This window comes from Ambystoma mexicanum, chromosome 11, assembly GCF_040938575.1.
Source record: "Ambystoma mexicanum isolate Mex_15411 chromosome 11, UKY_AmexF1_1, whole genome shotgun sequence".
NCBI classification, from domain to species: domain Eukaryota; kingdom Metazoa; phylum Chordata; class Amphibia; order Caudata; family Ambystomatidae; genus Ambystoma; species Ambystoma mexicanum.
Genome location: NC_090934.1, coordinates 306,820,055 through 306,837,664, shown reverse-complemented (window position 1 = coordinate 306,837,664; position 17,610 = coordinate 306,820,055). Strand labels below are relative to the sequence as shown.

The 17,610-nt window shown below is 49.9% G+C and overlaps 1 protein-coding gene across 16 annotated transcripts in view; it reads left to right on the top strand.

The window, feature by feature from the left end:
- Positions 1-17,610, top strand: part of PUM1 (pumilio RNA binding family member 1) — a 1,312,543-nt gene that overhangs the window by 715,820 nt on the left and 579,113 nt on the right. For all 16 annotated transcript variants that reach the window (XM_069623037.1, XM_069623034.1, XM_069623036.1 and 13 more), the window contains one exon: positions 5,953-6,098. In XM_069623037.1, coding sequence (XP_069479138.1) covers positions 5,953-6,098 — 146 coding nt within the window. The remainder of the gene's footprint in view (positions 1-5,952; positions 6,099-17,610) is intronic.

Genomic DNA, 17,610 nt, shown 5'->3' with positions numbered 1-17,610 from the left:
AGGGGAAGACCTTCACCACCCCTGCAGTGGAGCCACTCTCACGACAGACATCTCTCACAGGGTGGGGGAGCTCATCTTGTTCCGCAGACAGCGCACGGAGTGTGGTCCCCTCAAGTAGCGTCCAACCATATAAACTTACTGGAACTGTTAGCGGTGTTCAAAGCACTGAAGGCCTTTCAGATGCAACTGCAAGGGAAGACAGTGCTGATCGGACTAACCGACAGCAGTACAGCTATGTATTACCTGAACAAACAGGGGGCACTCACTCTCCAGGGCTATCCAAGCTGTCCCAAAAAATTTGGATCTGGGCTCTCAAATACAAGATGTTTTTGTTGCCCCAACATGTTCCTGGGGAACTCAATCTTCTGGCAGACATACTCAGCAGAGATTTTCCTCTGCCAGAAGAATACGAATGGCGGCTGCACGAAAACATTGTATCCAGCGTCTTCGCTGAATGGGGCTTCCCAGAGATCGACTTGTTCGCAACGCAGGAGAACGCCCAATGCCAAGACTACGCCTCCAGGTACCCCCAGAGCCGATCCAAGGGGAATGGTCTCTGGATAACATGGTTGGGGAAATTTGTCTACGCCCTTTACCCCCCACCCCCCGACTCCCCTTTCCCCCTTCTCAACAAGATGCACCAGGAACTAGTTACCATGATACTGATACTGGTGGCCCCCATGTGGGCCTGCCAACCCTGGTTCGCTCACCTGATGGAAATGTCCCTCTCACCACCAGTAAAAATACCCTGCCCGTACAACATGTCTCAGGACAGGGGGGGAGACCCTACACCCATGCCCACAAACCCTGAATTTGGCAGCTTGGCTCCTGAGATCATAAAGTTTGGACACCTGCAACTCCCTCAGAGGTGCATGGACATACTTAGGGAAGCGAGAAAACCGAATACACGTTATTGCTATGCCAGCAAGTGGAAAAGTTTTGTAATCTGGTGCAATTCCAAGGGCGTCAATCCCATTGATTGCTCAACCACACATATTGTGAGGTATCTAACCCATCTGTTGGACACTGGGTTAGTCTTCAATTCCTTAAAGGTTCGTCTGGCTGCTCTGTCAGCCTACACCACTTTACAACAAAAGGTGTCATGGTGGAAAATACCAGTGATTAAAGCCTTTATGGAAGGGGTTAAGAGGATTTATCCTCCCATTTTTCAGCCAGCCCCTGGATGGGATCAGAATGTGGTGTTGACCAGAGCTCCCTTTGAGCATATGCATAAAGACCTGACTTATAAGACAACCTTCCTAGTGGCTATCACTTCTATCAGAAGGGTTAGTGAACTACATGCTCTTTCTGTTCTAGACCCCTTTGTTACAGTCCACAAAGATAAGGTAGTTCTGCGCACACATCCCAGATTTGCACCTAAATTCATCTCAAAGTTCCATGTGAACCAATCAATCGAACTACCCACTTTCTTCCAGAACCCTACTAACATGGCCGAAAGAAGCCTACACCCACTGGATGTGCGCAGGGCAGTCCTGTTTTACCTGGAAAGAACTAAACCACTGAGGAAGACTAAACAGTTCTTCGTGGCAGTTGGTAGAAAAGGAGATCCTGTCTCTAAATCAGCTATCTCAAGGTGGATTGTCAAATGCATCACACTGTTACACTCTTGCTAAGAGTGAACTGCCCTTCAAGCCTAGAGCACATTCTACTCGAGGCACCGGGGCATCCATAGCATTCATTGCAAATGTTCCTCTCGAGTCCATTTGCAAAGCGGCAACCTGGAGTTCTGTACACACCTTTACAAAACACTATTGCCTAGACACTCATTCTAGGTCTGATTCTCAGGTTGGACGAACAGTATTAAGACATCTTTTCTCTACTGTTCCTTCTCATAACCCACCTCCAACTCCGGGTACTGCTCGCTAGTCTATGCACAGCATGTGATTCTAAGCAGATTAACAAGTATCAGAAGACCTGCATTACTCTCAGTAATAGCATTTCTGATGATTGTATCTGCTTAGATTCACATGCACCTTCCTTGCCTCCACGCTCGGGGTGGAAGGAACAAAGACTCTTACTACCATCTCTTTATGTACTCACTACAGCCATGGGCTCCCTCATGGCAGAAAATATACAATTGGAGGGACCTCGGCGCGTGAGGGATTTTGGGTACACTACATGTCACGATGGGGATAGTGTTAAGGACACGCCTATGCCGACGACCCCTTTCGGTCCCCGAAAGACGAGATGCAATACTCTGCGGTTACCACTGGATGTCAGACCATATGCACTGTATGTGAATCTAAGCAGATACAATCATTAGAAATGCTATTACGGTGAGTAATGCATGTCATAATCATGTAACACGGACATTTATCGGTTATATATGAACCTACATTATGCAAATGTTTACTAGTGACAAAAGAAATGAAGCTGAAAGATTTTTTATGTAACTAGGCTATGAAGTAATGGCTATAATTTTTGTTCATAGTAACACAAATGTTGTTGAAAAATGATCTAATATGTTAAATTGTGTGTTTTGAACTACCTTTTGTTATAACCCTTTTTTTGATGCTTAGGTCATAATTACATTCATATTTTTAACGCACAAGAATACATGAGTATTTGGTTGTTATTACAACAATAAGGTGTGCAGGGGGACGGGAGTGATCCACAAAACTGTGGACATCTGGTCTCACACTGCTCTCAAACCTTGACACTAACCATCCTTCTGTCCTCAATCTCCTCTCTCCTGCTTTTGATGTTGTCAATCATGCCATCCTCCAACTGGCTCCATGATAACCTGGGTATCACCAATCAGGCCCTGGCCTGTCTGACCTCTTTTCTCTCTGACCGACCTTCCCATTTTCAACTTGGGTCCTTCCTCTCCTATATCTCTCTCTACCTGTGGTGTTCCCCGGGGGGGGAGGGGTCTAATCTTTCTCCTTGGCTGTTCAACCAGTGCCTGGCACCTCTCGCCCACTGCATAGCTGCTCTTTGCTCCCACTTTCAGTGCTATGCTGATGAGCCGCCTCTTCTCCCTCTCTTATCCCGGATTGTCTGTCTGCAATCCAGGGATGGTGTGCCACCAATGATCTCTGCCTTAATGCCAGTAAGACGGAGATCCTCCTAATAGGCTCACCAGCGCCTTCCTCACTCGCTGGCCGCCCACTTTAGGCCCTCTTCCTGCTCCCACCTTTGAGGCTAAGAACCCGAGTCAGCTTCGACTCCACACTCCTTCTCCCATATCTCTGACGTCTCTAAGCAGTCAAACAACCAGCTGCACCTCCTCAAAGGTATTCTTTCCTTCCTCCCTGTCACCCAGAAGCTCACTGTCTCCAGAGCTCTTGAGGTCTCTAGGCTGGACTACTGCAACAGCCTTTCTAAATATACCTGCCTCTACTCTCCGTCCTCTACAACAGACTGACTGCAAGACTTATCCTGGGCCTCAAACCCCGTTATCGTATCTCTCTAGCACTGACATCTGTTCATTGGCTCCCAGTGGAGGCAAGGATCAACTTCAAGACCCTCTGCATCGTCCACAAGGCTTTCTGGGGCCTGGGACCGCAATACCTCCAACTCTCTACCGAAATGTCGTCTTACTCTAGCTCCTCCACTCTTGAGTGCCAGTCGCTTCTCCAAGCAACGAGTTGGGGGCAGATCTTTCTTGAACTGGTTCCTCTCTCTGGAACAGCCTACCTGCCCCTCTGAGACTTGAGCAGAGCCATATCCGGTTCCAGAAGCACATCAAGACCTTCCTCTTTGGTTCTACCTTCTCTCCTCCTCTCCCTTGATGATCTCCTGCTTGTTACACACACTGGCCGCCTGGCGACCCACTGAACTCTTCCCAGGTTCCTGCCTGTTCACCTGCGTACCCGCACTGCCTCTTGGCACCCCTGCACTTGTGGTCTGTATCTGTAACCCTACAGTCTCCTTTTCTGCTCTTATTAGACACTTGTCTGCACTCCTAACACTCACACTTGCCACCCGTTGGCTGCACTACTTGTTGTTACCTGTTTCCTTGTTCTGCACTTGTCCATCCTCCTACCCCCCTTTTGCACCCACCACCCCTTCTCCCCTTGCAGCTTCCCTCCACGTTCTGGATGCCACTAAGCCTAGTAAGATCATTGATTTTTGTCCTACCTCTGTTTCCCCTCCCTTGACTTGTTGCACCTTGAAACACTTGTGTATAGGGGCCTTATAATTGCTATATCATATCATCCGACATTGAACATCACAACACTCATTAAAGAGACATTAGACAAAGCACTGAAACAAATGGTTTAACCCCAAGACTTTTCTTACCAAGGAGTGCCCCATTACACTTGATATTTTACGGCCTACTGAAAATTCTTAAAGTGCACTTGGTTAGCATGTCATATTTCATTTATACATCCCTTTATCATTAGTTGGGTGTGGCGACCTCTGAGGCGATTCACATACTTTATGCCGTACCCATTTCATTACTGCATACGAAGCGGGTGCAATCCTTAACGTTAGGCTACATTTAACAGCAGCCATGAGGTGACCGCATGAACGCTTGTTGGAACAGCTAGCAGTAGAGTAGAGCATGCTGGGGAGTATGAAACTGACCTTGGGGTCAATTACACCCCTTCTATCCGTTTCAAAAGGGCTGTTTTAGTCCCGACATATTTTCTCAATATTGGTCATTTTCAGCAGTACACACTAAGTTTGTACCGTACTTGCTGATACCGGTCTTTACTTTACCATGACCGTTAGTCATTGACCCACACCTGTAAGGTAGGGTGGATTTCTTTTTTTATATATACCAAGGGTTGCCTAGGTCACTAGACCTAAACTTAGCTCAGTATCTTACATTGTGTTTCCCTTTTGTATACATCTTCCTTCTTGAATTATATGCTTTCCTCCATGTAAAGACCGTGTTTAACTCTGCATACAATCTTTAGGTAAGGTTCTTATTTACCCGATTGATTGGCATGTGTGTGCACTTAGCTCTCTTCTATCAATGATTAAGCATTGATTTCAGACCACTACTTAGCTACATCTCCCCTCCCTTTTTTCAGAATGGGACGGATTGTGAGGATATTGATGTGACGATGGCTTTTCATCCACAAACCTTGCCCCATCATAATCCAGGTGAATAGGGACTCTAAACATGGGAGTTTTTGACCATTGTCAATTATTTCTTTGTAACTTGAGTGGGATATAAAATAACAAAATGTGTTACTGTATTGTGTGTAATTCATAGTAATGGAAGATTGATCCTGCTGGATTGATTTAATTCTGCTCCCGATGAAGGGGATACCCGAAATTCGTAGAGCTCTAAACTTGTTTTTTATTACACTATTAAATGTACTACGTGATTATCCATGAATTGATTTTCGGCTCTAAATGGTTGCTACTAATCTCATATCTATATTTTTTAAAGTTTTGACACTTAGTCTAGTGATTTGTGCAGGAGGTCGCAAGGGTCCTTAGTTAGCACTCTTTGATCTATGGCATGGAAAGATTTCATGTCGTGTCATAGGCCAATGCTATATTCTCCAACAGTCAATTTTTCCCCTTTATCTAAAAGTAACCTGAGAACACATGGCAGATGCCACTGTTATCAGCCTTCATTTTGACGTGTCCCTTCGATTACTCATTTGTGTGTTCATGAAGTATATTCTTAATATTTGAACAGCTACTTTTAAGTATAGTGGTAAATGAATGAGGTACTTATGAAACGTTAATGGTCTCAGAACCGCTTACTCTTTGTTCTATGCCATTTCAGTTTACATTTGGTGCATACAAGGTACCCGTTATTGAAGAAATATTTAATTGTTTATATTTTCTTCAATGTGCGCATCCCCATTTTACCACTAGAAACCTTTTTGTTTTGAGTTCATTTTGTTGAAGCTAATCCTCTTGCTAGCATTATTTGTGATTGCCTTGCAGGTTAGCTCATTTAAAACTAGGGTTTGCACAATGTGGCGACACCTGATGCAATTCTTTCGTTTGCCCACCAAGGCCCTGCAGTGGTACCTCATCAGTACTATGGAGTTACTCCGTGGGGCGTCTACCCAGCCAATCTCTTTCAACAGCAAGCAGCTGCAGCCGCAAACAACTCTGCAAACCAGCAAAATAATCCACAGAACCAACAAGGACAGCAGCAGGTAATTGAGAAAACTTGGTTGTTCCTTTTGTAGCTGAGATTTTGTGGGCACTTCCTTGATGACCATAGTCGGCAGACATTATGATCATTGTGTTCAAGCCATGCATTACAAAGATTTTCACAGTGATAATCAAATGCACTGTGCTTTCCCTTTGTGCTTAAATTAATTTGTGGTGCAAAGGATCGGTTGGCAAGTGGACATGGTGTAGTTTGCTCTACTCATCCACAGGCTATGGCAGACTGAGCATGCACAGGTTTGCTGGCAGTCCACTGTGTCTAGATGTTTTACGATTTTTGATTCCAAAGTTTACTTCACTCAGTATTTTGGTTATTAAAATCTTACTATTTTAGTGCACTTACGATTGCTCGCTCCCCATGGTTCTTAAATTGTAGCCATGATTTGATCGAGCATTTGAAGCAGTACTATAATTGCAGGGCTTGAAATTAGGATTGGAAAAGGAGCTAAAAGCAGCTCCTTGATATTCAGCAATAACCAGTGACCACAAGCTACCGATGGGCAGCAAGCAGCTAATGGAACTTCCACATAAGATGCAAACATGTCCTTTTGACCATTATTTATTACACCTTATGCTTTAAATAGTGTATCGATGTCTCTTAATGTTTGTTTACATTGTCCCACATGCACACAGTTGAATTCACATAGGTGTTTGTTCGACATCCATTGGCCTCGGGCGCCAAAAGCAGCTTCTTGTAGCTGTTGCTGTCAAGCTAAACCTAAGCATAAACCTTGTTTGAGGGGTGGAATGAAAAGCCAGAAAAGTCACTGGTGCTGCTTGACATGTTTGTTAATTTCCATTACTGTATGATGGTCCCAAAGAATTGTACAGTTACATGACTAAAACTGTACATGGTGCTTAGCAAAAGCAATATTGACTTGGTCTATCCTACATGATCCTTAAAGCTTGATTTGGGTGAAGGTTTAAATTATTGCACCATGCCTTATCAGGGTTCGAAATTGAGATTGTGATCGGGAGCTAAAACCAGCTCCTGCGTGTCAGATACCAGAGATGCTCCTTTAACTTTTTGTATGAACAATTGTGTTTTAATGTATATTAGATGTGTTGTAATTCTTCTTTATTAAAATTATCAAATACTCAAAGTTAATGTCACATTTACCTGTTTGGAATGCACCAGTTGGCTTTGGGAGCCAAATGTAGCTCCTGTAGCTGTTGGTTTCATGCTAACCAGGATCTACTATGCTAGAAGCAGGAGCTAAATAGCTCCCAGCTCCCCTCAATTGTGAACCCTGCTTATTCTTTTACTGAGAAACTTGTTTTTTTTATGATCCAAATATACACAAGCCAAATTAAATTCATATTCTGCAGAGTTTCCTTTGTTGGAAATATGTACTAATTGACCAAGTCAAATACAGTACATTTGTTGATGATGGGGGAATTGTTTTGTATGTAGTATCTTGTATTGATATTAAACTTATGTGGAATCCTTCATTTTTTCAGCCTATTAAACTAGCCTCTCTCAGGTGCACCATGGGAGGTCAACCTAGTAGTTAAGCTGCTCACATGTTCAACTTTGAGAAAAGGCTGTAGTCTCTGTATCAAACCACTAGATGGGCGGGGGAGGGGGGGACACGCAAACCCTGTGACTAATACATTGTTAGGACAGTTTTTCTGAAGTCCAGATAAGGGCTTAGTAAAACCATACAACTGAGGCAGTACACGACTCCACTCTTAGTGTAAGGCTGTACCACCTGAGTTCAGGGTAGCGTAGACAGAACAGCCAGAACAGCTTATGTTAGGAGGGAAAGAGGGCTAATCAGTACAAATTAAATTGTAATACAAATGGTCCAAAGAAACACAAACACTGTATTGTAGAAATAAATGGTTTATTTAAATGCAAGTAGGCCCAGATAACTCTTGGGGGGAAATGAGTACTATCAAATTATATGCACAGTCCAAAGCATATAACCTTATTTGGAACACCTGTTAGAGTTCTAGGGAAGTCAAAACCAGTAGTTAGTTACTTTTTGATTGCTTTCAGTAATACCAGGGTAGTAAACCCCATCAGGTGTACCGTGACGTTCTGCAGGAAATCACATTGTAAGATCAACTGGACATACTTTTCTGATTCTAGGGGATTTGGCCTTGTGGTGTAATATTCAATTAGAGTTGCTTTTCAGTTCAGACTAAGGGAAGCAATAACAAACTTATTTAGGATAACAGTTTTACTCAAGCTAAGTAAAACTTATACACGTTTTGCAGGAGCTATAAGCACTTAGAGGCGGGTATAAACCGAAGACTCTTTTTTGTGTCTGTCTAAAACAAACCACGAAAGCAAAACCCAGTGTTAAACTTTATGTATGATTCAAGGTTATGCTAGGTAGGTAAAACCTAATGCAGACTTATTCTGGACAGGCTAACAGCAACTAGGGTCTTCTGTTCAACAGGCAGTGTCGGGATAGGTTCTTAAGTAGCAAAAGTGAGAGTTCCTAAGGAAAACTGTTCAAACAGATGAGTATTTTACTTTGAAGTTAGTTGAAGGTCCAGGGGCTTCACAAAAGACACCCTCGGAGGATTCCAGCAGGGTCCTGGGTGAACTGGATGAGTGGCCTCCCAATCACAGAAAACACCCCAAAACTATACAGAATCACATGAGACTTAAGGCAAGTACCCAAGCCAGCACAGTACCTCCGCACAGAAGATTATTTTGCAGCTGCAGGACTACAGGATCTGCAGCCAAAAACCTGGTAGTTGAATTCCTTCTGTAAGCAGACAGTAGATGGTACACTGGAAGGACTTTTGCAGCAAGGATCACGGGGAAGGCTCTAGGCAAGTTTTTTTCCTCACGGCTGGATGTGGTTTTGTATTTGGCGCCTTTTTCAGGAGCACAGAAGACAGAATATCGCTGGTCGGGTTATCGTTTACAAGGTGCAGCACTGGTGAGGGGACTCTGTGGACTGGAATCATGCCTCTGGAGATCCAGCAGGATGCACATGAAGTTTCTGCAGGATTCTGAAGACTGTGCGCCACACAATGGCTCGAGGTCCCATGCTATTGGGGTATTGCAGCCCCGCAAGGTCGCAGCACGGCATGGGATGGCTTAAAATGCAGGTCTCCATGATTCTAGTCGGTCTCACCAGGCTCTGGGTCGAGGTCATCGTTTTCGGAGTCCCCAGGTAGATTAGAAGGAAGGGCTAAAGGAGGCTCTGGTTACACAGCAGGCTATCTGGTAGCTGGAAGTTGCCTCAGCTGATTTTCCTTCAGCATCCTCATCGGTTTGGTTTCCAGTGTTCTACTACTACTCTGCTTCCAGGTTCAGACTTTCATGCAGGAACCCAGCCAATCAAACAGCCTTTCAACATCGAAACGTGAGGGGTTGGCAATTCTTTCAGGGCAACCTGCCTTCCAGTTTGAAATGGAATCTCGCACTCAGGCTGGAAGACAAAGGGCTACAGAGTTCTCCAGCATGGGGTCTGGCATGGAATCACATGCTCATGAATATTCCCCGTCGTCAGGCTGGGAATCCTCGGTAAAGAAAAAATCAGTATCGGTTTCGTTTCTGATTTGTCTTTCTTAGTAACCAATCACTGATCTCTGGGTCATACTGCCCCCAGCCAATGACTGCCCTCTCCCTAAGCCCCGCCTCTGGCAGCCATCCTCAGATTTTTACCGCACGCTCAACTGTTGGGAGTCCTCGTGCTTTAGCTCTCGAGTTTTTGCTGCGTTTTCTTGCTTTTTCGGGAGATTTTCTCATTTTTTTCGGTTTAATCGAGCCTCAAGCTCCACCGTTTCTACTTCAGAAACGGGTCCCCGTTATCGGAATTCTTCTACGCCCCTCAAGGGTGAGGTTTTCGTCGAGTTTACGTTTCTTGGAGGATTCCGGAAGATCTGCAGCCTACCTCAACGGACATGGCCCAGGACAAGGGAAGCTTGACACCCGGATCCATGCTTTTCAGGTGCTGCCCTGGATGCGGATTACAAAACGTTTTCAAGGAGGACGAGCATTTGCGATGTCTCTACTGCCTTCATGAGGACAAGACGCACGTGGAGAAGGACTGTGCATTCTGCAAGAAACTTTCGGAACAGACCAAACAAGATCGTCATTCCCGCCTCGCCGCCTGGCTGGAGAAGGGCACAGCAGGTGAGAAGGCGAAGGAAAAAGTCTGAGCAGGCTTCTAAGTCCTGTGAGGGCGCCCCGGGAACGGGGGCCCAACAGAAGGCCAAGCACCGCGAGTCCGCGGGCACCAGGAGTGCTGAAAGGTCGGGCTCTTCGGCTGCCAGGCAGGGCGCGACTTTCCCGGCACGTTCAACCACGAGCCAGCGCTCTGGTTCTGGCAAGAGGAAGTCTGAGAACCCGGGTAAGCTGCTGGAGCGGCCCTGGTTGATCTCGAAGGGGGAGCAAGGCGCTGACCCTCCCCCCAAGACGAAGGCCCTGGATGCACCTAAGGTGGTGAGGGCTTTGATCCAGCCGGCAAAGGCCTCTATCGAAGTGGTCGCTGCGACCCTGGCGAAGCCGGCTGAGACTATGCCAGTGGAAACGGCCCCTTGGCCCAGAGTATCTCTGCCACCGTGGAGGGAATCCTCTTTCCAGCCGATCGTTAAGACCCCCGTGAAGTCCCCGGCGGAAAAAGTAAGGGGGGGGCGGTGGCCATTACAGACTCGGAATCAGCCTCGGAGGAGGAGCTGGTGGAAACCGAGAAGGGCCTCAACGAGAGTTTCATAGGCTTCAACGAGAGGTTTGAGAAGGTTCAATCCCAGGGGGCGGTCCCCGCTGACGTGATCGAAGATGGCGACGAAGAGGGTCCAGTGGAGCGGCCATCCCATCCGTCGCAGCCATTACCCGAGCCCCCGGATAGCTCGGCGGCCATTTTGTTGGTGATCCAATCCTTATGTACCGAGATAAGGACGAGATTACCACGGACCCCGACGGAGGATCCAGAACCAGGCCCGTCGGGAAACCCTCCGAACAAGCAGAGGAGAGTCCACCCCTCCCCGCCCTCCGTGCCAGCAAGGCCTGTGGACTCCTCATCCCCCTCGCCGGACCCTAGAGGATACGGCAACGGATACAGCGACTGGAACGGACGATGACACAGCGGTCATCCCATCATCACCCCCCCATTCCCCTCCTCGCGGGCTGCTCCGGTCGACGAAATTGGCTCCTTCCACGCCATGATAACCAGGGCATCCGAGCTCTTCGAGCTCTGCCCTGATGAACAAAAAAAGGAGGGTTTTCTTTACCAGCGACGAGAGGCCAAGAGGAAGACTGTCCTCGCGGTGCCTTTGCTCGACGACATCTGGGACGAGGGGCTTGCCGTCCTCAAGAACCCTTCCACGACGCCCGCCAAGAGGGACAGGTACGAGAAGAAGCACCGAGTCCCCGATGCCGCCTCCTTGTGCCTCAGGGCCCACCCTACGCCGGACTCTGTCGTCTCGGCAGCGGCTAAGAAGAAAGCGGCAGGTGCAGCGGCTTCAACTTCCACTTCCCCGCCGGACAGCAAGGGCAAAAAGTTGGACTCCATGGGACGAGTCATCTCGTCGGCGGCAACGACGAATAATGTAGCCAATGCCTTAGCGATCGTGGCCCGCTACGACAGGGAGCTCTGGTTCAAGATAGCTCCCCTGCTAGACTTCCTGCCTGACGACAAGAGGGTGGATGCTCTAGAAATTCTGCAGGAAGGCGAGGTGGTGTCGGATCATGCCATAACGGTGGCAACGGACATTGGCGATACCGGATTTCGCCAACTGGGCAACGGAGTTTGCCTCCGACGACGAGGATGGCTCAAGGCGACAGACTTTCGCCAGGATGTCCAGACCAGAGTGTTGGACATGCCGTTCGACGGCAACAACCTTTTTGCTAAGGCGGTGGACGAGTCTCTACAGGCCATCAAGACCGACTCGGAGATGGCCCGGGCCCTAGGGGTGCTTCAACAGCGTCCGCCCTTTCGGAGCTCCGGAGGCAGACAGGGTGCCTCCAAAGGATCCAGCGGTGGCTCCTCCACGTACTGCCAGGCAGCCCGCTCCTCTTCCCAGGAGGCCTACAGAGGTCGTGGCCAGCAAGGGGGATCCCGCCGTCGTCGCCAAGGAGGCAAGGCCGCCTCCAAGCAAGACTGACCCGGCTGTGTTGTCGGGCCCCCACCGAAGCACCCTGGTGGGAGGCCGGCTTACGAAGTTCGTCAGCGTGTGGGAGTCCATCTCCACCGACCGTTGGGTTTGGACACCCTGGCCAACGGGCACTGGCTGGAATTCCAAAAGAAGTGCCCTCGCATCCTCCCTTGGCCAGGAAGGAGAATCACGTCCCTCAGCTGCTGTTGGAGGTAAGGGCGATGCTCAAGAAAGATGCCATCGAGCTCGTCCCCAGGAGGCTCCGGGGTTCCGGAGTGTACTCCAGGTACTTCCTCGTCAAAAAGAAGACAGGCGGTTGGCGCCCCATCCTGGACCTGCGCAGAAACTCAGGATGGTCACCCTCCAGCACGTGCTGGGACAGCTGGAGGAAGGTGACTTCCTATCGTCATTGGACATGAAGGATGCTTACTTCCACATCCCCATTCTAAAAGGACACAGGAAGTTTCTCAGGTTCGTGGTTCAGGGACGCCACTACCAATTCAGAGCCCTGCCATTCGGATTAAAGTCGGCACCCAGGGTATTCACCAAGTGCCTGGCACCAGTGGCGGCTCGGCTGCGTCGGCAGGGGATCCACGTTTACCCCTACCTGGACGATTGGCTAATCCGGGCAAGGACAAGAACTCGCCGTCGAACACACGGCGGGGACCATGCGGTTGCTCACGGAGCTGGGGTTCGCCATCAACTACCCCAAATCCCACCTGATTCCATCACAGCACTGTTTCTGGGAGCGAAGCTTGATACAGTGGGGCAATTGGTCTCCCCTTCAGAGGAGAGGACCAAGACCATCCTGGGCAAGGTGCGGCGCCTGCTAGCCACGGACGTGGCCAGGGAGAGGTCCATCAAGTCCCTCCTTAGGATGATGTGCTCATGCATCTACCTTGTACCCCTTTGCAGACTTCGGATGCGTCCACTACAGGAGTTTCTCGACGCCTGCTGGCTCCAAGCGAGGGGCTGTTCGAGGACAGGATCCCTCTCGACGAGGAGTTCTGTCGGGCGATCTTATGGGGGGGCATCCGTGCTCACCTCACGACGGGCACGGAATTTCAAATCCCAGCGTTTCAGGAGACGGTGACAACGGACGCCTCTCTGGAGGGTTGGGGGGGCCCACACCGGAGACCTCCACACAAGAGGCCTTTGGCTCCCGGAGGAGAGGTCTCTCCACATCAGCATTCTGGAGCTCTGAGCAGTGTTCTGAGCTCTCAAGTCGTTCCTTCCGTCCCTCAAGGGCAAAGTGGTGAGGATCTTCACCGACAACACCACCACAATGTTCTATATACGGAAGCAAGGAGGCACCAGATCCCCAGCCCTATCCAAGGAGGCTCAGGATCTGTGGCACTGGGCCGTCGCCCAGGGGATATTTCTGGTTCCCTTCCACCTGGCAGGAATAAAAAACACCATCGTGGACTCACTCAGCAGGGAGCTAAGCTCATGCCACGAGTGGGAACTGCGCCAGGACCAAGTGGATCGACTCTTGCAACGATGGGGCAAGCCCCAGATTGACCTGTTCGCGACAGCGACGAACTCCAAGTGCCAGAGGTTCGCCAGCAGGTTCCCACAGCCGAGGAGCATGGGCGATGCTTTCTCGTTCCCTTGGGACGGCCTGTTTCTATACGCGTTGCCGTTGCTGCTCCGCCTCATCAACCAGCTCAAGAAGTCCAGGTGCAGGATGATCCTCGTTGCACCGGCGTGGCCGAGGCAGATCTGGTTCCCGGACTTTCTGGATTTGTCAACGTCCCCACCAGTCAAGCTGCCAGCGGACGGGGGATCGTCTCTCCAGAGAAGGAGGCGCCATTCTCCATCACGACCCACAGTCGCTGAACTTGCAGGCCTGGCTCCTGCAGCACTAGAGTTTGGAGGGAACGATATCCCGCCTGATTGCAGAGAGGTTCTTGCAAAGGCCAGGGCGTCCTCGACTCTCAAGTGTTAAGGTCATAAGTGGAAGAGGTTCTCTGTCTGGTGCCGTGCACAGAAGATTAACCCTCTGCAGATTACGGCCCCTCAAGTGCTGCCGTACCTACTGTCGCTGGCCAAAGCTGCTGGACTGGCTCACGCCTCCATAAAATGACATCTGGCTGCCATCTCCCGATACACCAGGACTACGGGACAGGCGTCCTTGTGGTCTCATCGCCTGGTAAAGGAATTCATGAAGGGACTATTCCGATCATTCCCGCCGGTGAAGGCCCCTGCCCCGGCGTGGGAGCGTAATGTGGTGCTGACCAGGCTCATGGGAGCCCCATTCGAGCCTATGCATTCGGCGCCTTTGAAGTTCCTGTCATGGAAGACAGCGTTCCTCGTGGCCATCGCCTCTGCACGACGAGTGGGAGAGATTCAGGCCCTATCTTGCAAGCCTCCATACTTGACTTTTCATGACACGAGGGTAGTGCTGAGGATGCACCCCTCCTTCATGCCCAAGGTGCCGTCGGACGTCCACCTCAACGAGCCCTTGGTGTTACCAGTTTTCTTCCCGTCGCCTTTGACGCCGGCCGAGAGGACTTTGCACTCGCTGGATGTAGCTAGAGCGCTGAAGTTCTACGTGGACCGCACAAAGAGTTTTCGGAAGACGTCACAACTGTTTGTGAACTTTGGGTCTGTGAATCCAGGGAAGGCTCTCTCGAAGCCTTCCATTTCCAGATGGCTCTCCGGCTGCATCATGCATTGTCACCGGTTGGCAAACCGACCGCTGCCCAGCCGTCCAAGAGCCCATTCAACCAGAGCGATCGTTGCTACCACGGTGTTCCTGTCTGGTGTGCCCCTGCTGGACATCTGCAGGTCTGCTACGTGGAGGTCGACGCACACCTTCACAAGATTCTACTGCGTCGATCGGGACTCCAGGCAGGAATCCAGGTTCGGCCAAGCAGTGCTGCGCAACCTGTTTGCTTAAGTTGTGCCTGGTGAGGAGGTAAGAGATGCTTAATGTTGAGTTGTTGTATTGCTTAATGTTGAGCCTGTTGCCACCTCCCGTGGTTGTGCATGTGTATACTGCTATGTATTCTTTTATTCATGAGCATGTGAATCCATGCCAGACCCCATGCTGGAGAAGGAACAAGTTACTTACCTGTAACTGTTGTTCTCCAGCATGGGTCTGGCATGGATTCACATGCGAGCCCTCCCACCTACCCCTCTGAGGCTCTTCACTTGGTCATACTGCCGCTTGGCGTGCTACCAAATCTGAGGATGGCTGCCAGAGGCGGGGGCTTGGGAGAGGGCAGTCATTGGCTGGGGGCAGTATGACCCAGAGATCAGTGATTGGTTACTACTAAGACAGATCAGAAACGAAACTGATACTGATTTTCTCTTTACCAAGGATTCCCAGCCTGACGACGGGGAATATTCAGAGCATGTGAATCCATGCCAGACCCATGCTGGAGAACAGTTACAGGTAAGTAACTTGTTCCTTCAGCTGATGCCGCCTTTGCCACCTCTGCCTCCGTTGTCTCCAGTGGACAAGGCCATTGTGGTGCCCGATGCAAATCAGCCTGATCTAGATCTGTCGGACGACGCACAGGGCGATCAGGACAGCGAAGACCAGCCCTGCTCTCTCGGAGCCTTTCACGACCGGGTGTTGGAAATGTCTGTTGGATGTTCCAGTACTAGAGGCACCTGCTCTGCAGGAGGGCGTGCTTTCGGGGGTGTTTACCTTGTCTCCTTCGGAGCGTACCGGCCCAGGCCTGTAAAGTCTGACCAAAACGAAGGACAACACTCAGACCGCCAAGTCCTTGTCTGTCCTGGTAAAACCACCTTTTAGGACAGAGATCGTTGTCGCAGCCTCGACCCTCCTCTGTTTTCAGGGGTTTTCTAGATCGAAAATCCTGCAGGGTTGACACCCCTTCAGGAAATTCCTGCCAAAGGCAGCAACGGAGTCTGTTTTTCTCCCGCTCCTCAGCCTCCTCCTCAGGTTCAGGTGGCACCGCTGCCGAGAAACAAACTAAATGAGGGTTTTCTGCGCTCGCACGAGGCCCCGGTGGGGTGACGCATTGCGTATCATTAGGAGGCATGGCAGACCATCACTGAGGACCGGTGGGTCTTGTCAGTCGCTCGGGCGGGCTTCCCCTTGCCCCACCAATCAATCCTCTCTTCCAGCAGTCTGGGTCGCCCTCCCTCAGAGCCGAGATTCAGAAGTTACTGGATCTCAGCAGTGGAACCTGTTCCCCTTGGGGAGCGAGGGGACGGCTTTTACTCCTGGCTGTTTATGGTGCCCAAATACAACCAGGCTGGCCTGCGCACCATCCCAGTCCTTTCCCAGTTCAATCTTTTCTACCCCAAGAGAAATTCAAGATGATCACGCCTGGTCAGATAAAGTCCTCTTTACAGAAGGGCGATTGGCTCAGCATGGTGGACCTTCAGTACGCGTATATGCATATCCTGATCTGGAATCAACACCGGACATGCCTACGGTTTTCTGTGGAGGAGGAGCACTTCCAGTTTCAAGTGCTTTCTTTTGGCCTCAGCCCGGCACCGCGTGTCTTTACGAAGATGTCTGTTATCGCAGCTTATCTTTGGCTTCAGGGGATCCATGTGTATCCGTATTTGGACGATTGGCTGTTGCTCAGTGCTTGCCTGCTGAAAGCCTCCAACAATCTTCAGTCTCTCCTCCAGCTCCTGTTCCACCTTGGGCTGTCTGTGAACTGGCGGAAATCTTCCATGCCGGTCTCTCAGTACTTGACTTGCCTGGATTTTCGTTGGAACATGATCGACTGCAGAGTATACCTGACCGGGGACAGAATGGCGGATCTGTTGGCCACGTGTCAGATGTTTGGGCAGTCGAAGAGCACGTCAGCCTGGTGGTTCCAGAGGCTTCTGGGTCTCATGGACTCCTGCGTCTTGGCTCTTCCTCTTGCTCAGCTCAAGATGAGGCGAACGCAAATGGTTCTTCGAAATTCATGGCGTCAGGCTGTGGATCCGTACTCCAAGATGATATTTATTCCGGCTTTCATGAGTGGACCTGGCGTGGTGGTCGTCTCTCAGAAACCGGTCGATGGGCGTGGGTTTTCAAGACCCCGCTCCGATGGTGACGATCACGGCGACTCCTCACTTCTGGGTGGGGTGCGACGTTGGATCTTCTTCAGGTCTCTGACCTCTGGTTGCCCCAAGACAAATTCCTTCACATAAACCACCTGGAGCTTCTAGCGATTTTCCTGGAGCTCAAGGGGTTCAGGCCGGTCATTGCCAACAAAGTGGTTTGTGTCTGCAAGGAGAATGTGGTGTCAATGTTTTACATCAACAAGCAGGGGTGCACCAAGTCCCCTCCTCTTGTGGATCTGGCCATTTAGATTTGGGAATGGGCGATTCAGCATGGCGTCTGGCTGGTGGCAGTACACATCACGGGCCAGTTGAATGTCACGGCGAATGCCTTCAGTTGGCGGACAATGGTCAGCTATGAGTGGGAATTGAAGGCGGAGATCCTCTCACAGG